Raw genomic sequence first — 24,923 nt, 5'->3', positions numbered from 1 at the left:
CAAGTGTACCTATACAACAACCTGCATATGTATCCCTGAACCTAAAATTACAATTAAAAGATTTGAAAAGAGAAGAAACATAATTAATGAAAATTTTTTTGTGATTTTGACAAAAAAGACTAAATCAGAAGAAACACAAAAGCAATTTATATACCTTCAGAAAAAAAAAGAAAAAAAAAAGAAAAAAAAAGAAATTTTAAAAAATTGAAAAGATAAACACAGTTCAAGAAAAGGTAATACAAAAGATGGACAAACATCCACCATAATATCAAAATCCTAAAATAAGAAAATCAAAGCAATGCAATACAACAAATATAATAGGTTATAATTTAATAAACCTCAGCTAAAAATAAGACTTGAAGTTATATGCTGAAAGTGCACACTGCATACTTGGGAAAACCAACCCAGAATGGGAAATATTGGAATATAATAAATCAACATAAATCTAAAGAAAAAATATTTTAGGTATCTAGGCAACAATTACAGAATACGTTCTTTTCAAATGACCATGAAACATCAATAATATATGCCACAAGAAGGTACAGTGGGCCATACAATAAGAATCAGTGGAACTGATTATAACAGATTTAAATTAAAATGCAGTAAGATACATTAAAATTCCCCAATATTTGCTAATTTAAAGACACCCTTCTAAATAACCCACTTCAAAAAGGAAAGGACAAAGAAAATCAGTAAATATTTCAAAATGAATAATAAAACATAGTATATCAAAGTTTGTGTGATGAAGCTACAACACTACTTGAAGAGAAATTTATAGCTGTAATTGCCTGTACTGGGAAGAAAATAAGATTTGAATTCAGTTACCTAATTTTCCCATTTAAAAAGCTAGAAAAGAAAAAATCCAAAGAAGTATAGAAAAGAACAATGATAAGAAATCAAGAAACAAGTAGACAAAAGAAAAATGTTGAATCTTCAAAAGGATTTTTAACATTCATAAACCTGGCAAGACTATACCTCGAAAGTCATAAAACAACACAAACCTTACCTTGGCCAATTCTGTAATTTTACCAAAACCAGGCTTCCAAGAGGGAGCTGTGAATAGACAATCTTAAATCCACACTGATGAAGCTGAGACTCTTCAGGGAAGTCTTCTTCAGAAATTGAGCAGTTATTATATCTTGAATCAGTGTTCATGAAGCAGTACCATGGTTCATCATGATCAACTTTGGCTGCATCCTCACTTGACAACAATCTCCATTTCAAACAATTTTCATTCTCACATTGAACCCACACTTTGTTTACATACATGTTTTCCACTGAGGCATCCATTGCACAGTTACAATATTCAATGTTACCGTCCAATTTTTCTTTATCCATTAAGGCATTTAATCTGGAAAATAAGAAAGAGGAAAATAACAGAATGAGGATTCAAGAGTATAAGGAGAGAAAATTCAAACCAAAATCAGAGAAATTCCTCTTTGATATCTTCTGTGCCCATCCCCTCTCTATCCTACAAAGACTACATATGTTGAACACATTGTTTCCACCTACCTAGAAACAAAGGAACAAAATAGAAACAATGATCACTCTGAGCATAAAATGCACCAAAATTAAAAATAAGAAAAATATGATGGAACCAAAGAGGAGTAGAGGTTGACTATAGTTTCTATTAACCTAATATATAGCACATGTCTGATATATAACAAGTACATTTTCCCATGACAACAGCTAAGCCTTATTGAATGCTGGCTAGGGACCAGGTATTATTCTAAGTGCTTTATACACATGGCTCATATAGTCTTCCCAACAACCTTATTAGGCCCATTTTTACAGACAAAACTGAAGCTAAGAAATGTAAAGCAATTTGTCTCAGGTCCTGGAGCTGATACACAGTAGAGCTGGAATTTAAATGCTGGCAGTTTGATTCTAAGTTTGTGATCTTACCCATCAGTTTGTACTGCCACTTGAGTATCTATACAGCATGACTAAATGATCCTTTTCTTCTTCTGTCTCAGGAAATCAAATGCAGCAAAATATTTCAACATACAAAAATGTAAGATTTTTTAAAAATTAATCTCTTATATAGTTTTGGCTTTTATTCATTATTAATTAAATTTCTCAGAGCTTTTTTGTTAGAAAAATTTTAAACATATAAAAAGTTTGAATTGTGTAACAAAGCCCCCAAATTCTGGCTTCAATAACAATGTATATAGTAATAAATAAATATAAATAAAATACAAGTAAAACTAAGTATTGGCAACTAATTAGGCAATACAAAGTCTATTTCTTAAAAATAAAAAGACTGATGTACCATATACACGAATTAGTAAAACACTACTATCCAAGTATAAGCACCATTTAAAGAATCCTTTAATTTATAAATTAATCATATATTTAGAAGCTTACTTACTTATATTTGTCATATACCTTACCAGGACCACTGCAAATTGCTTTAGAAATTTGTCAATGTATTTCAATAGCCATAGTTCAAAAATTTTGACCTATTAATCCCACTCATGCAAATGTAATAAAATAAATTTTTTTTTTTTTTTTTTTTTTTGAGACGGAGTCTTGGTCTGTCGCCCGCGCTGGAGTGCAGTAGCCGGATCTCAGCTCACTGCAAACTCCGCCTCCCGGGTTTACGCCATTCTCCTGCCTCAGCCTCCCAAGTAGCTGGGACTACAGGCGCCCGCCACCTCGCCCAGCTAGTTTTTTGTATTTTTTAGTAGAGACGGGGTTTCACTGTGTTAGCCAGGATGGTCTCGATCTCCTGACCTCGTGATCCGCCCGTCTCGGCCTCCCAAAGTGCTGGGATTACAGGCTTGAGACACCGCGCCCGGCCAATAAAATAAATTTTAAAAACACGAACCAATACATACGAAGACCAAAAACATTCAGTGTAACACTATTTTTCATACTGAAAGAGTGAAAAAGTCTAAAAACAGAATCAAATCTAGCAGAAGATATAAACTTTTACTAATGATATTTGTTTTAATGTGTTTAATTCTTTAATAGATGAGAAAATGCATAAGGAGCAAAACTGCAATGTGGATTGCAACTGAAGTGAATAAATTCTTTCTCTACTCTCTGGGTCACCAGTCAGTGAAGCAGAAGTGACTGAGGTTAGACTTTGGAGCCAGGTTATGTGTTACTCACAGAGTCCCTGTCCTTTCCTAAACTTTCACTTCACATCAAGTGTGTGTGTGTGTGTAACAGCTTTTTTTGCTTGTTTAGTTCCAATCTTCATATGTTGTCTTACTATGCTGGCTAAGACAGATATAACATTGACTAGAAGCCATGATGGTAGATTTCTTTATCTAATTTTAAAGAGAATGCTTTGAATGTTTGACTGTTATGTTGGGAGTATGGCTTTTGTAGAGACCATTAAAAGGTTACAGAAAGTTGTTTTCCTTCTATTACCAGCCTACCAAAAGGATTTTTTTAATTGATATTAATCATAATGTGATGTTTAATTTCATCAAATTCTTTTCTGCATATACTGAGATAAATATATGGTTTTTCTTTTAAAACATATTAATTGGGTACATTATATTCAAGGATTTTTTGAATAATAAACTATACTTGTATTCTGGATAATCCCTACCTGGTTATACCTCATAAGTTTTTAATATACAGTGCTGTATTTCATTTATTAATAATTAATATTTTTTACGTGTGTATAATAAAGATTTGTCTGTTATTTCTCCTTTTGTCTTTGTCTGGTTTTCATATGAAGATTGTAAAGTTACTTCATTAAGTAAAGTAAAAAAATGTTACCCCGTTTTGGGAAAGTTTGCCTAAGGGAGGAATTCTCTAATTTTAACATAAATTTTATGAATTTTAGTATATCTACTATATTTCTCATTATATTTCTCTCTTTCACTTTGAAGTTTATGCCCTCTCTTTTTTTCTTCATTTATCTTGTCAGAGTTTATTAAACAACCAGAATTTGAGTCCCCTCATTTTTTTGAATTCTATTTAATGAATAGCTGCACTTTTCTTAATTCTTTATTTCCTTTTACTTTCTTTGGACATTCTTTGTTGCTCTTATTTTTTTCTTCTTGAGTTGATGCTTAGTTAATTCATTTGCAGTCTTTTCTACTACGAGCATTCAAGGTTATACATTCCTGTCTCAGTATTGCTTTATTATTTAGTTTTAAACATGTGGTTTCTATTCATCTTTTAATCATGAGTTACTTAATTCAAAAAATTCAGAAGGTAGGGGTATTTAAGAGTATTTATTATTGATTTTTAACATAATTACATTTTGGTTAGAGAATATAATCTGTGTGACATTGATTTTTTTGGCATTTGTTTTGTTTTGTGGCCCTACTTAACAATACTTGTGAATGTTATATGTGTGCAAAAAAGGATGTGTAGTTTTCAATTGTTGGGTGCAAGGTGTACATTTAATCATTATACCAAGCTTTGTATCAACTATTACAAATAAAATTTTATGATTGTGGGGTGAATTTTCTCTATCCATACTAATTGGTTGATATATTAATTACTTAAAGGGCTACATTAAAATCTCCCACAGTAATTGTGGATTTGTCAATGTATCCCGTAATTTTGTCAGGTTTCTTTGCTTATTAAATATATACATGTTCAGATTTGTGACATCTTGCTGGTGAATTCTTCCTCATCTTATGTAATGATGCAATTTATCCCTAATAATGTTCTTTGCCAATCTACTAACTTAATTAGTGGACCAAACTACTTGGTCTACTATTAACATAGCAATTAAGATAGTAGTTATGTTTATGATTGGCTTGGTCCTAGTTACAACTTTTACCCTTTCTAATATTATGGATTTCTTTGTCTCTGCCTCCTGTAAACAGTATATTGTTGGGATTTGCATTTTTATCCAATCTAAGATATGATCTGCTAACCAGTGATTTTAGTTCATTTACTTTGACACTGACATACTTGGATTTTTGTGCACCTTTTATTTATTATGCTATTTCTTTACTTCTTTTTTCCTTTCCTAACTTGTATTAAAACAAATTAATATTTTTCTTCTCTATACTGGTTTTCACAAGTTTATGTTATTTTTATTACTTTAATAGTTACCCTTAATACGTGATTTAACAAGGTATAAATTAATCAATGTCTCTACCTTCTTCAAAATAACAGAATGCTTTAATTCAGATGACCTTTGTGCCTTTAGCTCATTTCTTTCCAGCATCATAGTTCTATTTTGCATTTATACCACAAAATTAGTCATAATTAGCACTTGTGTGTTTTGTACAATGTTAATTTAGATTTTTTTTCCATATGTTTTCCAGTTTCTTTGCCATCATAATTTACTACACCTAAGGGTATTCATTGAATAAGGATGGTGACAGAAAGGGATGAAATAGTGGCCGGGCGTGGTTGCTCATGCCTATAATCCCAGCACTTTGGGGGGCCGAGGTTGGTGAATCATTTGAGACCAGGAGTTCGAGATTAGCCTAGGCAACATAGCGAAACCCCACCTCTACTAAAAATACAAAAATTACCCAGGTGTGGTGGCAGGCGCCTGTAATCCCAGCTACTCCCGAGGCTGAGGCAGGAGAATCGCTTGAACCAGAGAGGTGGAGGTTGCAGTGAGCCAAGATTGCACCATTGCACTCCAGCCTGGGTGACAAAGTGAGACTCTGTCAAAAAAAAAAAGAAAGAAAGAAAGAAAGAAAAATAAAAATAAAAAATTAAGCCATCTGGAATATCTGGAATATTTTCTGTGTTTGTGAATGAATAAGATGGAAGACTGTACTTTTTGTCTAAGTAGTTAACCAATGATCCAAAAAATATTTATTTAATTCTTCATCTTTTAGTAATTGGTCTGAAATGGCTCTTTATCTTAATTCACATATGTGCACATTAATCTGTTTCTGGGCTCTGTATTCCTTTCTTTCAGATGTCTTTCCCTGTACCAAAAAAGATCCAGAAAATTCTAAGTCTAAAGCAGATATTAAGAGTCTGCATGAACTACTGAGCTGAGGGAAAACAGTTGGGGTACAGATCTAGAAACAATGAGATTATCAATAACAAGTTCATTCAAGGACATTCTATTTATTTTTATTTAATAAGTAAGAAAAAATAGGCTTTACTAATACTTACTACAAAATTAACACTGGATTCTTCACTAAGACCATATGTAAGCTGGTCATACGTGAGGTCTCCTGCTGAAAAGGTGGGAGATGCCATAACTTAAGAGGGTTTCACAAATGTGCCTTTCAGTTATTCATTTACAATTACTATAATGCAATGTGTTGGAGTTACACTGAACTAACTAAACAAGTTTATAGAATATATTATCTAGATTATTCCTCAGAAAATAAAGTTACCTTAAAAAATTTCTAAAAAGAAACAGAAAAACTAGACAATATTAATAATGCAAATAATGAGGTATGAGAGAGATGACAGAAAGAAGAAAGTAATTACTGTCACTCAATTACATAGCATTTTGTCCAACTTGCAACCAATGGATTGCTATAAAGGGGAAAGTTTGTGGCACCACATCAATGGAAAGCTTATGAAAATTCATTATGACAGTCTATTATAAAATGTTAAGGGGATTAAAAGATTGCTTTTAAATGGTAGATAAGGTTTTCAGATTTTCTTAGGAAGTTGGGTCTCATAGTGGATAATACTGAGAAGATAAACTAACACTAAGAAAATGTCATTATTACTTAGTGATACTCATTTTCAATTGCATCTAACTTAAACCTCTTGGTATTTTAGATTTGATACGTTTTATCCAGGCTAATAGAATTTAGAATATAGATCATAAAATGCTTATTCTTTTCAAACCAGATTCTCATTGATTCCATTACATTTTCTCCAACACTTTGCTGGTTTTCAAAATTCCTGCCACATATAGAAGATGCAAATCACAATCAGGAAGTGAATGTGGTCACAAGAATGCTAGCGCCTTTGAAGGGATCCTGATATAATCATACCTAAGTAGACCAGAATTAGTTTATGAAGACACTGACAAATGCAAAGCTCTGCTGAGTACAATATTTGCTTCATTCAACTTTTGTTTCTAAATTTTTATTTCATAACTTACTTATATTGAACTAGAAAATGCAGAAAACCAAAATATTAAATTTTAAAAACAGAAAACACAGAATGGCTATTTAAAATTATAAAGTCTTAAGTTCAAGGAAATGGAGATGAATGGTTATGGACACTCAATTTTCAGTCAGACAACTCTAATATTCTTTACTAGGCAAATTAGTTAACCACTCAAAATCTCTGATCCCTTACCTGGGGATAATAAGAGTATTGCTTATTACCCTATATTGAACTCCTAGCATATTATTTTGCACACTATAGATACTCAATATTTTTTGAATAAATGGATGGCTTTAAACATCAATTCAAACAAATATTGAGTTCCTATTAAATGTCAGACACTGTGAACAAAAGATGAACAAGAAACAATCCCCGTTCTTGACTCAGAACATAAACACCAAGTTCCATAAAATAGTTGATAAATGCAGTACAGTGTGATAAATGTTAGATGCACAAATACCTAGGAGAACACAAATGAGAAAATAATTTTCTTAAAATAAGAGGGCTCCATGAAGGATGCATGGAGCAGCTGAACATGAAAAGATAAGTAGTTCATTTTAGCGAGGTGAAGGAGCAAAGGAGCACATAAGAGGAAATTCGCCAGGTGCAATGGCTAACGCCTGTAATCTCAACATTTTGGAAGGCCAAGATGAGAGGATCACTTGTGCCCAGGAGTTTGAGACCCAGTCTGGGCAACATAGTGAGACGCCATCTCTACCAAAAATAATTAAATTAGCTGGGTGTTACAGGGCACACCTTATTCCCATTATTCAGAAGGTGGAGGCATAAGGATTGCTTCAGCTCAGGAGTTGGAAGCTGCAGTGAGCTATGATCATGTCACTGCAGTGTAGCCTGGGTGACAGACCAAGACCTTGTCTGTCAAAAAAAAAAAAAAAAAAGAAAAGAAAAGGAAATTCCATGAAAACATGCATGCATGTATAATGGTGCACAGCATGTACAAAAATATTGAGCTGAGCTGTTAGAACATTTTTTAAGGGAAGCAAAGGTCATAGCAGGTGAGGGTGGAAAAACCTCAGAAGAGTCTTATTTACTGTGTTAGGTTAATAGACATTATTATTCTAGAAGCAAAGAGGAGTCATTGTCTGTTTAAAACTAAGAGTCACAAAAAATGAGATACTTCGTAATTTCCAAGGCACATATTTTTACATTTAAACATCTCAGCAGCCACACTGTATCTTCCAGTCAATATCCTCTCAAAGTCATTATGTAGTTGTCATTGCCTGTACATGAATACACTTGATAATTTAAAGTATAAGCTCACCCAAAAGTGCACAGATATGGTTTTCTCATGCTATGACTGGACAACAGTCACTATGAAAGCATTTCAAGAACTCTAATGACTTCTGAATTTTCTTCAGTGTCGTTCTGCCATTTTCTTGGATAGTAGATCTTGGCTTCTGTTGAGATTGCTAATTTATCAGATGGTCATTTAGCTACACCCTTCATGTTCTCTCCTGAACATGCTTTCTCATTCTTTACTATATGTATAGGCTGAGAAGTTTCCAAATCCTTAAGTACTGCTTCTCTTTTGATTAACAATTCCATCTTTAAATCATTTCTCTCCTCTTATACTTTACTATTAGCAGTCAAGAAGAGCCAAGCCACAGCTTCAACACTTTGCTCAGATATTTCCCTCAGTCAAATACTCAATTTAATCACTCACAGTTCTACCTTCCACAAAACACTAGAACATGAACACAATTGAGTCAAGTTCTTTGCCACATGATAATAAGGATGGCCTTTGCTCCATTGCTTTATGATATGTTCCTCATTTCCATCTGAGAACGGCCTCCCACTAAAATGGCCTTTAATGTCTATATTTCTACCAACATTCTCTTCAGGATTACTTAGGCATTGTTTAAGAAGACTGAGACATTCTCTACTGCACTCCTCTTTTCTTTCTGGGCCTTCACCAGAATCATACTTAACATTCTGCTGGCCGGGCAGGGTGACTCACGTCTGTAATTCCAGCACTTTGGGAGTCTGAGGCAGGCAGATCACAAGGTCAGGAGTTAGAGACCAGCCTGGCCAATACAGTGAAACCCCATCTCTACTAAAAATACAAAAATTAGCCAGGCATGGTGGTGGGTGCCTGTAATCCCGGCTACCTGGGAGGCTGAGGCAGAAGAATCACTTGAAACTGGAAGGCGGAGGTTGCAGTGAGCCAAGATCGTGCCACTGCACTGCAGCCTGGGCAACAAGAGCGAAACTCCATCTCAAAACAACAACAACAACAACAAAAACTGTTTACAGCAATGTATACTTTTTCTAGCATGCCCCTCAAAACTCTGCAAGCCTCTACCCTAAATCCACTATCACATTCTTAGGAAAGTATTATAGCAGCACCTCCACTTCTCAGTACCAATTTCCTGCCTTAGTATGTTCAGGTTGCAAAGCCCTACCACCTAATGCCACTTCCCAAAGGCTCCATCTCCTAATACCTTGGGGGTTAGGATTTGAAAGTATCAATTTTGGGGGGACACAGACATTCAGACCATAGCAATATGATGTGGAAAGACCAACATCAAAGACTGAATTGAAAAGTGATTTAGGAAAAGTACTTTTATATGAATAAACTTTAGGAATTCCATAACCGAATTTATTTCACTTATATTTTATTTTTTATGTGAGATGTGATAAGAATATATGTCTAAATGAGTTCAAAATAAATATTTCATTTCCATTGGTTATTGGGGAACAGGTGGTATTTGGTTACATGAGTAAGTTCTTTAGTGGTGATTTGGGAGATTTTGGTGCACGCACCATCGAAGCAGTATACAGTGTGCCCTATTTGTAGTCTTTTATCCCTCACCCTCCTTCCATTATTTCCTCCTAAGTTCCCAAAGTCCATTGTGTCATTTTTATCCCTTTGCATCCTCATAGCTTAGCTCCCGCTTATAAGTGAGAAATGCAATGTTTGGTTTTCCATTCCTGAGTTAACATCACTTAGAATAATAGTCTACAACCTCATCCAGGTTGCTGTGAATGCCATTAATTCATTCTTTTTAATGGCTAAGTAGTATTCCATCATTATCTATCTATCTATCTATCTATCTATCTATCTATCTATCTATCTATATCACCATTTCTTTATCCACTCATTGATTTATGGGCACGTGGATGTGGGTTGGTTCCATGGCCGCTATGAACATGCATGTGCAGGTACATTTTTCATATAATGACTTTTTTCCCTCTGGGTAGATAGCCAGTAGTGACAATGCTGTATCAAATGGCAGTTCTACTTCTAGTTCTTTATGGAATTTCCACACGGTTTTCCATAGTGGTTGTACTAGTTTACATTCCCACCAGTCGTGTAGAAATGTTCCCTGTTCACTGCATCCATGCCAACATCTGTTTTTTGAATTTTTGATTATGGCCATTCTTGCAGGAGTAAGGTGGTATGAATAAGTAAAGTGGTATGAATAACTACAATGTGGTTTTGATTTGCATTTCCCTAATTATTCATGATGTTGAACATCTTTTCATATGTTTTTTGGTCATTTGTATATCTTCTTTTGAGAATTGTGTATTCATGTCCTTAGGCCACTTTTTGATGTTTTTTTTTTTTTCCTTGTTAATTTATTTGAGCTCATTGTAGATTCTGGATATTAGTCCTTTGTCAGATGTATAGGTTGTGAAGAATTTTTTTCCAATCTCTGGGTTGTTTATTCTGCTGACTGTTCCTTTGCCATGCAAAAGCTCTTTACTTAAGTCCCAGCTATTTGTTTTTGTTTTTATTGCATTTTCTTTTGTGTTCTTGGTCATGAAATCCTTGCCCAAGCCAGTGTCTAGCAGGGTTTTTCCAATATTATCTTCTAGAATTTCTACAGTTTCAGGTATTAGATTTAAGTCCTTAATCCATCTTGAGTTTATTTTGTGTAAGGTGACAGATGAGGATCCAGTTTCATTCTCCTACATGTGGCTAGCCAATTATCCCAGCACCATTTGTTGAAAAGGGTGTCCTTTCCTCACTTTATGTTTTTGTTTGCTTTGTTGAAGATCAGTTGGCTGTAAGTATTTGGGTTTATTTCTGGGTTCTCTACTCTGTTCCATTGGTTTCTGTGTCTACTTTTATACCAGTACCATGCTGTTTTGGTGACTATGGCCTTATACTGTAGTTTGAAATCAGGTAATGTGATGCCTCCAGATTTGTTCTGTTTGCTTAGTCTTGCTTTGGCTATGCGGGCTCTTTTTTGGTTCCATATAAATTTTAGAATTGTTTTCTAATTCTGTGAAGAATGATGATGGTATTTTGATGGGAATTGCACTGAATTTGTAGATTGCTCTTGGCAGTATGGTCACTTTCACAATATTGATTCTACCCATCCATGAGCCTGGGACGTGTTTTCATTTGTTTGTGTTGTCTATGATTTCTAACAGCAGTGTTCTGTAGTTTTCCTTGTAGATGTCTTTCACCTCCTTAGTTAGGTATATTCCTAAGTAATTTTTTTCAGCTATTGTAAAAGGGGTTGAGTTCTTGATTTGATTCTCAGCTTTGTTGCTGTTGGTGTATAGAAGAGCTACTGATTTGTGTACATTAATTCTGTATCCTGAAACTTAGCTGAATTATTTTATCAGTTCTAGGAGCTTTCTGGAGAAGTCTTTAGGGTTTTCTACATAAACACTCACATCATCAGCAAATAGCAACAGTTTGACTTTCTCTTCAAACTGATTTGGATACCCTTTATTTCCTTCTCTTGTCTGACTGCTCTGGCTAGGACTTCCAGTACTATGTGGAAGAGGAGTGGTGAGAGTGGGCATCCTTATCTTGTTCCAGTTCTCAGAGGGAATGCTTTCAATTTTTTCTCATTCAGTATTATGTTGGCTGTGAGTTTGTCATAGATGGCTTTTATTACACTGAGATTTGTCCCTTGTATGCTGATTTTGCTGAGAGTTTTAATCACAAAAGGATACTGGATTTTGTCAAATGCTTTTGCTGCATCTATTGAGATAATCATGTGATTTTTGTTTTTAATTCTGTTTATGTGGTATATCATATTTATTGACTTGCATATGTTAAACCATCCCTATATCTCTGATATGAAACTCACTTGATCGTGGCAGATTATTTTTTAATATGTTGTTGGATTTGATTAGCTAGTATTTTGTTAAGGATTTTAGCATCTATGTTCATCAGGAATATTGGTCTGTAGTTTTCTTTTTTGCTTATTTATTTTCCTGGTTTTGGTATTAGGGTGATATTGGCTTCATAGAATGATTTAAGAAGGGTTCCCTCTTTCTTTATCTTGTGAAATAGTGTCAACAGGATTGGTACCAATTCTTCTTTGAATGTCTGGCAGAATTTTGCTGTGAATCTGTCTCGTCCTGGACTTATTTTTGTTGGTAATTTTTAAATTACCATTTCAATGTTGCTGCTTGTTATTGGTCTGTTCAGGGTATCTAATTCTTCCTGACTTAAGATAACACGGGTGTATCTTTCCAGGAATTTTTCCATCTCTTCTAGGTTTTCTAGTTTATGTGTGTAAAGGTGTTCATAGTAGCCTTGAATGATATTTTGCATTTCTGTAGTGTCAGTTGTAATCTCTCCCATTTCATTTCATATTGAGCTTACTTGGATTTTCTCTCTTCTTGGTTAATCTTGCTAATAGTCTATCAGTTTTATTTATCTTTTCAAAGAACTAGCTTTTTGTTTCATCTATCTTTTGTATTTTTTTTGTTTGTTTCAATTTCATTTAGTTCTGCTCTGATCTTGGTTGTTTCCTTTCTTCTGCTGGGTTTGGGTTTTTTTCTTGTTTCTCTCATTCCTTGACGTGTGACCACAGATTGTCTGTTAGTGCTCTTTCAGACTTTTTGAGATAGGCATTCAGGGTTAAGTTTCCTCTTAGCACCTTTGCTGTATCCCAGAGGTTTTGATAGGTTGTATCACTATTGTCATTTAGGTTGAAGATTTTTTAAATTTCCATCTTGATTTCATTTTTGACCCAATGATCATTCAGGAGCAGGTTAATTTCCATGTATTTGCATATTTTGAAGGCTCCTTTTGGAGTTGATTTTCAGTTTTATTCTACTGTGGTCTGAAAGAGTGCCTAATATAATTTCAATTTTCTTAATTTTATCGAGGCTTGTTTTGTGGCCTATAATATGGTCTATCTTAGAGAAAGTTCCATGTGCTGCTGAAAAGATTGTATATTCTACAGTTGTCAGATGAAATGTTCTGTATAAATCTGTTAGGTCCATTTGTTCCAGGGTATAGTTTAAACCCATTGTTTCTTTGTTGACTTTCTGTTTTGATGATCTGTCTAGTGCTCTCAGTGGAGTATTGAAGTCCCCCACTATTATTGTGTTGCTGTCTATCTCATTTCTTAGGTCTATTAGTAATTGTTTTATAAATTTGGGAGTTCCAGTGTTAGATGCATATATATTTAGGATTGTGGTATTTTCCTGTTGGACAAGGCCTTTTATCATCATATTTTGTTCCTCTTTATCTTTTGTAACTGCTGCTTTAAAGTTTGTTTTGTCTGATATAAGAATAGCTACTTCTGCTTGCTTTTGGTGCCCATTTGTGTGAAATGGTTTTTTCCATCCCTTTACCTTACATCTATATGAGTCCTTATGTGTTAGGTGAGTCTCTTGAAAGCAGAAGATAGTTGGCTGGTGAATTCTTATCCATTCTGCAATTCTTCATCTTTTAAGTGGAGGATTTAGGCCATTTACATTCAATGTTAGTATTGAGATGTGGGGTTCCAATCCATTCCTCTTTCTATTTGTTACCTGCATACCTTGTTTTTTGCTCTATTTTTGTTTTATAGGTCCTGTGAGATTTATGCTTTAAAGAGGTTTTGTTTTGATGTGTTTCCAGGATTTGTTTTAAGATTTAGAGCTTCTTTTAGCAGTTTCTGTAGTGGTAGCTTGGTCATGGCAAATTATCTTAGCATTTGTTTGTCTGAAAAAGACTGTATCTTTCCTTCATATATGAAGCTTAGTTTTGCTGGAAGCAAAATTCTTGACTGATAATTCTTTTATTTGAGGAGGCTGAAGATAGAGCCCCAATCCCTTCTAGCTTGTAGGGTTTCTGCTGAGAAATCTGCTGTCAATCAGATAGGTTTTCCTTTATAGGTTACCTGGTGCTTTTGTCTCACAGCTCTTAAGATTCTTTCCTTTATCTTAACTTCAGATAACTTGATGACAATGCCCAGGCAATGATCTTTTTGTGATGAATTTCCCAGGTATTCTTTGTGCTTCTTGTATTTGAATGTCTAAGTCTATAGCAAGGCTGAAGAAGCTTTCCTTGATTATTCTCCCAGATATGTTTTCCAAACTTTTAGATTTCTCTTCTTCCTTAGGAACACCAATTATTCTTAGGTTTGGTCATTTAACATAATCCCAGACTTCTTGGAGGCTTTGTTCATTTTTTCTTTTTGTTGTTGTCTTTTGTATTTGTTGGATTGGGTTAATTTGAAGATCTTATCTTCAAGCTTTGAATTTCTTTCTTCTACTTGTTCCATTGTATTGCTGAGACTTTCCAGAGCATTTTGCATTTCATTAAGTGTGTTCACTGTTTCCTGAAGTTTTGATTGTTTTTCTGTTTATGCTATCTATTTTGCTGAATGTTCGTCCCTTCACTTCTTGTACCATTTTTATTTTTATTTCCTTACATTGAGCTTTACTTTTCTCTGGTGCCTCCCTGATTAGTTTAATAACTAACCTCCTACATTCTTTTTCAGGTAAATCAGGGATTTCTTCTTGGTTTGGGTCCATTGCTGGTGAGCTAGTGTGATTTTTTGAGGGTGTTAAAGAACCTTGCTTTGTCATATTACCAGAGTTGATTTTCTGGTTTCTTCTCATTTGGGTAGGCTCTGTCAGATGGAAGGTCTAGGGTTAAAGGCTATTGTTCAGATTATTTTGTCCTATGGGGTATTACCTTGATGTAGTACTCTCCCCTTTTTCCTATGGACATGGCTTCCTAAGAGCTGAGCTGTAGTGATAATCTGTCTTCCGGATCTAGCCACCCAGCAAGTCTACCAGGCTCCACGCTGGTACTGGGGGTTGTCTACACAGAGTCCTGTGATGTGAACCATCTCTGGGTTTCTCAGCCATGAATACCAGCACCTGTTTTGGTCGAGATGGCAGGGGGATGAAATGGACTCTGTGAGGTTCCTTAGCTCTGGTGGTTTAATGTGCTACTTTTGTGCTGGTTGGCCTCCTGCCGGGAGGTGATGTTTTCCAGAGAGCAGCAGCTGTGGCAGTATGGAAAGGAACAGGTGGTGGGCGGAGCCCTAGAACTCTCAAGAGTATATGCCATATGTCTTCAGTTATCAGGGTGGGTGGGAAAGAACCATTGGGTGGGGGTATGTCTGATCTCAGACTCTCCTTGGGTGAGTCTTGCTGCAGCTGCTGTGGAGAATGGGGGTGAGGTTCCCAGGTCAAAGTAGTTATGTTCCTAGCAGGATTATGGCTGTCTATACGGTGTCATGCAGGTTGTCATGGAAGTGGGGGACAGCCAGAGTCACAGGCCTCACCCAGCTCCCAATCTGAAGGGCTAGTCTCACCCCCACCATTCCCCCACCAACATCACTGAGTCTGTTTCCAGGCAGTGGGCAAGTGGGACTGAGAACTTGCCCCAGGCTACCCACACCCCAGTTGCAAAAGCAAGTATGGCTTTCCTTGTTACCCACCTGTAGAGTCTGCACACCGGATTCATGCCCTCCTCCAAGTTTTGGCAAGGAGGCTTCTTGATCATTTCAAATCATTACAAAGTTCAGCTGGATACTGCCTTCTCCCTGTGGCCTGTTCTCAGTGCTTCTGGCCACCCTCCAACTTTATTCAACTTTCTAGCTGTATAATCTCTAGAGGACCTCTGTGTTCTTATCTGTAAAGAGAATAGGGCTAGATGATCTCTAAAATTTGTTCTGTTCTAATGTTTCATGATTTATCCATTCTGGCCTTTCCAACTTTCCTCAAAAACTCTCTACTTCCCCTGCTGCATTATCAGCTTCTTCGCCCTTTCTACCAGCTTCATTGAGGTATAATTGACAAAAACTATATACCAAGGTATATAACATGATGTTTTGACATAGATACATTGCAAAATACATCAAGTTAATATACCCATCAACTTTCACAGTTATCTATTACTTTTTCTGATAAGAAAAATTAAGATCTACTATCTTAGCGAATTTCAAGTATATATTATTAAATATGGTCACTATGCTGTACGTTAGGTCTCTATAACTGAAGGATTTTATAACCGCAAGTTTGTACTCTTTGATCAACATCTCCCTTTTTTTCCACTCCAAGCCCTCCGGTAACCACCCTTCTACTTTGTTTCCATCAGAACAACTTTATCAAATTCTAAATATAATTAGATGATACAGTATTTGTCTTTTTGTGTCTGGCTTATTTCATTTAGCATAATGTACTCCAGGCTTATTCAGGTGTCATAATGACAACATTTTCTCCTTTTTAAGGCTAAATAATATTCCATTGCATGTATAAGCCACATTTGCTTTATCCATTTATCTGTTGATGGACATTAGTTTATTTCCACTTCTTGGCTACTGTGAATGCTACCACAATTAACATGGGATTGAAAATACCTCTTCCAGGTCCTGTTTTCAATTATTTTGGATAAATATCTGTGAAGTGAGATTCCTGGAACACATGGTAGTTTAAACTTTTTGGGGAACTTCCATACTGTTTTCCACAACAGTTGCACCATTTTACATTCCCATTTACATTACAGTGCACAAGGATGCCAATCCACATCCTCGCCAACATGTTCTGCTTTTTTGATAATAGCCACCCTTGCAGGTATAAAGAGATATCTCACTGTGGTTTTGATTTGCATTTCCCTGATGATTATTGATGTTGAACATCTTTTCATATGTGGGACATTCACGTCTTCTTTGGCAAAATGCCTACTTACGTCCTTGGCTTGTTTTCTAATCAAGTTATTTGGTATTTTGCTACAGAATTGTATGAATTCCTTACAAATTTTGGATATTAACCCCTTATGTATGGCTTACAAATACTTTCTCCCACTCCATGGGCTACCTTTTCAGTCTGTTGTTTCCTTTGCTGAGCAGATACACTTTAAATGGATGTAGTCCCACTTTATTTTTGCTTCTGTTGCCTGTGCACTTGGTGTCATATCCAAGAAATTATTGCCAAGACAAATGTTATAAAGATTTTCCCCTATATTTTCTCTTAGGAGTTACACAGTTTCGCGTCTTATGTCTCAATCTTTAATATATTTTGAGTTGATTTTTGTCTATGATTTAAGATTATGGTCCAATTTAATTCTTTTCCATGTGAATATCCAGTTTTCTTAAGACTATTTGTTGAAGAGACTATACTTGTCTCCATTGAGTATTCTTGTTGCCTTTGTCAAAGATTCATTGGTTGTATATGCATGGGTTTATTTCTGGTCTCTTCCTCCTGCTTATATGTCTATTTTTATTATGCTACCATACTGTTTTGCTTACTATAGCTTTGTAATATAATTTGAAATCAGCAAATGTGATGCTTTGTTCTTCTTGATCAAGATTGCTTCTGTTATAAATTTACAGTCTTTCATGGTTCCAAAGGAATTTTAGGATTTTTCTGTCTATTTCTGTGAAAAATTATATTGAAATTTTGATAGAAATTGCATTGAATCTGTAGATTGTTTTGGATCATACGTATATTCTGACAATATTAGTTCTTCTAATCCACAAATATGAAATATCTTCCCATTTGTTTCTTCTTCAATTTCTTTCATCAATGTTTTATACTTTTCAGTGTACAGATCTCTCATCTCCATGGTTAAATTTATTCCTAGGTATCTTACTCTTTTTGATGCTACTGTAAATGGGATTTTCTTCTGAATTACTTTTTTGATAGCTCTTGTTAGTGTACAAAAACATAACTAATTTTTATATTTATTTTATATCCTGTATCTTGTCTAAATTTATTAGTTCTAACAGTTTTATGATGGAGTCTTTAGTCTAACAGTTTTTTAGATGGAGTCTATACATAATGTCAAGTCCTCTGGAAGCAGAGATAATTTTACATCTTCCTTTTTTTATTTGGATGCCTTTTACTCCTTTCACTTGCCTAATTGCTCTGGTTAAAACTTCCAGTATGTTGCATAGAAGTGGTGAGAGTCAGAGTGAGTATGCTTGTCTTGTTAGAGAAATACGTTAGAGTTTTCCTTACTGAGTATGATGTTAGTCATACAACTGTGATATACGACCCTTGTTGTGTTGAAGTACATTCCTTTTATATCTATTTTGTTAAGAGTTTTTATCATTAAATGATGTTAAATTTTGTCAAACACTTTTTTCATCTACTGAGATGATCATATAATGCTTGTTCCTCATTCTGTCAATGTGGTGTATAACATTTATTCATATGCCTATGTTGAACCATCTTTGGATGCCAAAAATAAATCTCATTTGATCATAGTGTTTGATCCTTTTAATGTGCTGTTTAATTTGGTTTGATAGCATTTTGTTGAGGATTTTTGCATCTATGTTCATCAAGGATATTGACCTGTAATTTTCTTTTCTTGTAGTGTCCTTGTCTGGTTGTGGTATAAGGGTGACAGTAATCTTGTAATATGAGTTTAGAAGTGCTCCCTCCTTTTCAATTTATTGGAAGAGCTTAAGAAGGATTGATATTAATTCATCTTTAAATATTTGGTAGTATTCAGCAGTGAAGTTATCAGGACTCGGACTTCTCTTTGATGAGAAATTTTGATTACTGATTCAAATGCCTTACTTATTATTAGTCTATTTCAGATTTTCTATTTCTTCATGATTCAGTCTTCGTAGGTTACATAATTGCAGGAATTTATCCACTTCTTCTAGGTTACCCAATTTGATGTCATATAATTGTTCATAGTAGTTTCTTATGATCCTTTGTATTTCTATGGTATCTGTTGTAATATCTCCTTTTTCATTTCTAATTTTTAGTCTTCTCTCTCCTTTTTCTTAGTTGAGCTACAGGTTTGCCAATTTTGCTTATTTTTTCAAAAAAACAGTTTTAGTTTTTTTTAATCTTCTCTCCTTTGATCTTTTCTAGCATAGTTCTAATCTCTATTTTTTTTTCTGCACTGATCTTTATTTCCCACCTTATGCTAACTTTGGGCTGATTGTTTTTTCCTTGTTCCTTGAGTTGTAAATTTTATTTAAACTCATTCATTTTTCTTCATGTATGTATTTAATGCTATAAATTTTTCTCTCCTAGTATTTTTTTTTGTCACAGTCCATCAGTTTTGGTATATCTTTTCCTTTTCTTTATCTCAAAATATTTTTTTCATTTCACTTTCGATTTCTTTAGTGAGCCATTGGTTGTTCAAGAGTATGTTGTTTAATTTCCACATTTTGTGAATTTATAATATTCTTCCTGTTATTGATTCCTGATCTTATACCATTATGGTCAGAAATGATATGATTTCAATCTTCCTAAATTTGTTAAGACTCATTGTATGGCCTCACATATTATCTACTCTGGAGAATGTTCTGTGTATGTGTGAGAAGAATATGTATTTTGTGCTACTGTTGGATAGAATGTTCTACATTTCTGTTAGGTCCATTAGGTCCAAAGTGTAGTACAAGTTCAGTATTTCCTTACTGGATTTCTGTCTGAATGATCTCTCCCTTGTTGAAAGTGGGGTACTGCAAATCCCTACTATTATTGTATTCCTGTCTATTTCTACCTTTCAATCTATTAATATTTGCTTTATATATTTAGGAAGTATGATGTTGGGTGCATATATATTTATGGATGTTATATCTTCTTGATAAATTGACTCTTTTAACATTATATAATGACCTTCTTTGTTTCTTCTTACAGTTTTGGACTTAAAGTCTATTTTGTCTAATATGTATAGCCCTGGCCTCTTTTGGATTCTGTCTTTTTCCACACTTTCAGTCCATATGTCCTTAAAGCTGAAGTGAGTCTGATAGGCAGCATATTATCAGATCTTTCTTTAAAACAAATCCTTCCAGCTACTCTATGTCTTTTAATTGGAAAATTTGATCCACCGACATTCAAGTTAATTATTGACTGGCAAATAGCAAACAGTAAGTAAGGACTTACCATTGCCATTTTTTAAATTTTTTTTCTGGCTGTTTTGTGGGTCCTTTGCTCCTTTCTTCCTGTCATTCTCTAGGGGCTAGGGCATGTACTGGGTTGAGTGGGTGGTGGCCTGGTCCTGGGGTGGCAAAATAGTGGCTCCTTCTTGGGGGGTGAGGGTGAGGGACCCAAAAGCATCTCCCTCTCTGGGTGTCTGCAGTGGCAATGGTATTGGTTACCTCAGCTGTGAAAGCTGCCAGTATCCTCTGTGGAGCAGAGCATTAGAGGTCATGCTGACAAACACTAAGAGGACTCCGTGAAAGTGCAAAGTATCCATGGCTTCCACAGGGGCTGCCATGTGGTACCATAAGCCACACTGCTGATACTAATAGCCCCTGCCCTTCTTTTGTATCCCTAGCCTTCTCCTGGCATTTCAGGTATGCCCATTTCTGCAATTATTCTTTCAGCATATTGTCTATTTTTTGTTCCACTGCATTGATGGAGGTTGTTAATTGGACTCCTGAGTCTTCCCAGGGCTATTTGCATTCATGGGTAGCTGTCTCATCGGCTGTGTGTGTGTGTGCGCGCGTGCGTGTGTGTGTGTGTGGCAGGGAGAGGGGACTGATGGAACTGAAGGCTGGAATCACGTAGTCCTCCATCTTGCTGTCATGACTCCCTGCTATATACTCTTCTATGTTCTTTTTAACCATATATCTACATGGTTAAAACTGATGAAACTACAAATTTCATCAGTCACCCTTTTATCACATCTGTGTCATTAAGTCTTATTAGTTCTGAAGACTTGCTAAAAACCTTATCTACTTTGCAGTATGTGCTAGGCTTAAAGTTTATTCTATCTCCAATTCTTATGTAATCTCCCTTAACTTGAAAATAATTTTAGTCTAAAAGTTGTGCTTCTTGTCAATCAGTAACATCCAGGACATTTCATCACCTTCAATCTCTATCTGGGGTCCTAGTCTAGCCTGATATCTCTCATCTCTCATGAAAGATGCCTTTATCACTGTCTTTAGAACAAAAGAGAGCAGATATGAATTCCCTTTGGCAAATGTTGATAGAATGTTTCACTGTTCTTCCACCTAAGCAACCCAAAATGATGTTATCCACTTCAAAGTCAGAAAGTATAAGAAGATTCCAGAACTTTCTAATTTGTGACTAACTTTGGGAAAGTCATTTAACCTCCTAGTATTTTAATTTTATCTGAAAAATCATTATTTCATAGAGAAGTTATATAGGTGATATTTTTAAATTTTAAAATTGCATATATGCAATAGAGAACAGTGATGGGAATAAAAATACCTATGTACTAGAGAAAAACATTTTGGAGTTCCTCAAGTATTTAAAGAGTTAGACTTTTCTTTTGTTCCTAGAAGAATTCCATGAAGAAAATAGACCCCAAAACTCCAGAGAAAGGAAGTGAGGTCTGTAGTTACTAAAAGGGGCAGGGGTTCTACTGGGATGAATCTGAAGAAGTTGTATATCAATCTAGCAAATTTAAAACTATATAATACCCACATTTTTAAAATAATAAAGAATTATTTGAAATTCTGATATATCACTGACAAAAGTATAAATTTGATAAAACTTTGGGTAGGAAATTTTGCAATTTGTTGTAAGTACTTTTAAGACATACTCATATGGTAATAGTATTTGATCAATGTTAAGATGCTGATTTTGATAACTATATTATGGTTAAGTAATAATAAAAATAATTATTTGTTTTTTGAAACACACCCTGAAGTATTAAGTGGTAAAGAGGGATCACATCTACAATTTTACTCTGTGAAGATGATATTCTTTGTTGTGTCACCCTGTCTGGCACTAGCAACTCACATCAAGAATGTGGGCTGACATTCCCATAGCCATCTGTAAACTGGGAAATGGAGGATGACAGGCAGGTATAAAGGTTAATTTTATGTGTCAGCTTGGCTGGGCCATGGTACCTAGGTATTTGGCCAAACGTTATTCTGGATACTCCTGTGAAGGTGTTTTCAGATAACATTAACACTAAAATTGGTGAACTTTGAGTAAAGCAGATTAACTTCCATAATGTGAATGGTTCTTATTCAGTCAGTTGAAGGCCTTAATTACACAAACACTGACATCCCTTGAGTAAGAAGGAATTTTGTCAGATGACTGACTTTAGACTCAAACTGCAACTCTTCTCTGAGTCTCCAGCCCACTGGCCTCCTCCATCAGAAACTGGACTTGCCAAGTCTCCACAATTGCATGATATGTATCTTTAAATCTCTCTTTATAAATATATGTCCTATTGGTTCTGTTTCTCTGAATAACTCTAATACAGATTCTGGTACTGGGAGTTGTTCTAAAAGAACAAAATCTTAAGGATGCGTTTTCTAAATTTGTTCTGGGAATTCTGTAATTGGTCTCTAATCTGATTAGATTTAAAGACACGAATAACTCCATTTCCATTACTAAAGAGAGCAATTTTAGTCCATGGCATGATATGGCAATAGAGGTAAGCAAAATCTCACCAATGGATACTCCTAATTAAGCACTTATAAAAGCCAAGATCTGGGCAACCATACATATAGTACCTTCAAACATTTTTGTCAAACTAATGAGTATAATGAGATTGGCTGGTTGTTCATGCTATTGGACAAAACAAAAAAGAAAAGGGATGAGCTCAGGAACTCAAATTTCTAGTTCAAGTTCTCCATCAGTGATCTGAAAGCTTGTAGCTCTGCCCTGAAAGACACCCTTATATCTTGTATCCATGAATCAAGGGGTAGGAATGGGAGTATCATCACTAGTAACATTTTTGCTTCCTGTTCCCAAGATGCCATGCTCTGACGGCCTAGAGGTCTTACTTCCAGAGGGAAAAACGCTTCCACTAGGAGACACAACAATTATTCCATTGAACTGGAAGTTTAGGCTGAGGGGTACCTTATTTATCTGAGTCAACAAAGAAGAGAGCTGTGATGGATGAGGTGATTGATCCTGACTTCCAAAAAGAAACTGGGATACTGCTTCACAATGGAAGAAGAAACAGTATGTCTGGAATACAAGAGAAATCCTTTAGGGCATCTCAGTATTACCACGTACTGTGACTAAAATTAAGAGAAAATTATAATAACCCAAAACAGGCAGGAGTACTTAATGGCCCACATCACTCAGGAATGAAGGACTGGGTTATCCATTGACATGCAGGCTAAAGGTGCAAAGAAAATACAAAATGGGTAGTGGCAGAAGGTGACAGTTACTACTACATGACCAGTTACAGAAATAAGAATTTTAATTGTCATGAGTATTTCTTATTTTATTATGAATATGTGTGTGAGTTTAAGCCAAATATCCTTGTTTTCTTCCCCCAGTATCCCCCTATCTTATAAGATATACTGACTTTATGTCATAGTATTTAAGTACTATTAACTTTACATCAAATTATTTATGTTACAGGATATCTAGGAAAAGAGCAAGCATCACACAAGGACTTTGCAACCTCTTCTGGAAAAAGAGCATGTTTTCAGTTGTATGCAAGATAGTTGTATCATATTAGGCAAAAGTATGATCTTATTAGAGTCTTTAGTGGCAGATTAAGTATTGTTTAAGGAGATGTGTATGGCTGTCAGGTTGACAAGGTGGGGACTTGTGATGGTTAATTTCATATGTCAATTTGGCTAGGCCACAGAGCCCAGATGGTCAAATATTATTCTGGATATTTCTGTGAAGGTACTTTTGGATGAGATTAGCATTAAAATTAGTGAACTCTGAGTCAAGCAGGTTGTCTTCCATAATGTAGGTGAGCCTCATCCATTCAGTTGAAGACCTTAATAAAAGAAAGACTGACTTGCCCCAAGCAAGAAGGAATTATACCATTAGACTGATTACCTTTGGGCTCAAACTGCCACTCTTTTCTGTCTCCAGCCTGCTAACCTACCCCACCAAATTTTGGATTTGCCAAGCCTCTACAATCACATGAGCCAATTCCTTGAAATAAATATGTCTCTATACATATGCAGTTTCTTGATTCTGTTTCTCTGTAGAACTCTTAAGAAAGAGGTAAGTGAAAATGCTATGAAACTCTCTTACTGAAATTTATCAGCTTCCTTCTTTATTACACACTCCTCTGGGTATTACTAAGTTTTCAGTTAGATTCTAAAATTACATTCCAGAGCTCCAAAAAAGTCAATTGTGAAAGATTTTGCCAGTTTAATCATTGTTATAGTGGACAGATTTCATTTTGAGTTTCCTATTCTGCCATTTTTTTATTATATCACTACAACTTATTCTTAAATTATTCCTCTTAAATGACTCAGATAGAGAATATAGATGCACACACAAACATAAATAAAGCAAATGTAATAAAATGTTAATATTTGAAAAAACTGGATGTAGAGTAACTGAGAAGTCTTTCTACTATTTTTGAAGCTTTTCTTTAGCTCTAAAATTATATCAAAATAAAACAACTTTTAAAATGTAGCTGTCTTGGAGACTGGTTTAAGATAGATGACTAAATACTTGCCAGAGCCTTTGCATCTCATTTCAAGTGCCAGGAAATTACAGAAGAGTAAATCTCCGTATCTTCTAAAAATATAATTTTTTAAAAAAAGTAGTACCCTCATATCTCTAGAAATGATAAGAAATCCTTCCATGAAAGAAGACAGATGGGAACAAAGAGAAGAAAACTACGTGCAGAACATGAACAGAAGAAAACACCTACAAAGATGGGAGGTGATCCAAGGGTTTGCTAAGCCTACAAGTCACAGATAGTGAATATTGGAGGGATCTGGGAAAACCAAGAGTGATTGGTTTGAGTACTGAAGTAACAGCATATAGGATAATCTCTCTTTGGCCCAGAAAAAGCAGCAGAGATGCCT

At 35.1% G+C, this 24,923-nt stretch overlaps 1 protein-coding gene across 3 annotated transcripts in view; it reads right to left on the bottom strand.

The window, feature by feature from the left end:
* Positions 1–24,923, bottom strand: part of ZCWPW2 (zinc finger CW-type and PWWP domain containing 2) — a 159,094-nt gene that overhangs the window by 109,687 nt on the left and 24,484 nt on the right. The window contains exons 2-4 of one of the 3 annotated variants that reach the window (XM_073023653.1): positions 6,064–6,128; positions 5,463–5,600; positions 1,007–1,351 (exon numbers count right to left, since the gene is read on the bottom strand). In XM_073023653.1, coding sequence (XP_072879754.1) covers positions 1,007–1,338 — 332 coding nt within the window. In that variant the 5' untranslated portion in view covers positions 1,339–1,351; positions 5,463–5,600; positions 6,064–6,128. The remainder of the gene's footprint in view (positions 1–1,006; positions 1,352–5,462; positions 5,601–6,063; positions 6,129–24,923) is intronic. The other 2 variants (XM_008009346.3, XM_073023652.1) reach the window with 2 other exon arrangements.

The sequence above is a fragment of the Chlorocebus sabaeus genome, chromosome 15, assembly GCF_047675955.1.
Source record: "Chlorocebus sabaeus isolate Y175 chromosome 15, mChlSab1.0.hap1, whole genome shotgun sequence".
Lineage (NCBI taxonomy): Eukaryota > Metazoa > Chordata > Mammalia > Primates > Cercopithecidae > Chlorocebus > Chlorocebus sabaeus.
Note: the sequence above shows the minus strand (reverse complement) of the source record. Positions and strands in the feature narration are given on the sequence as shown.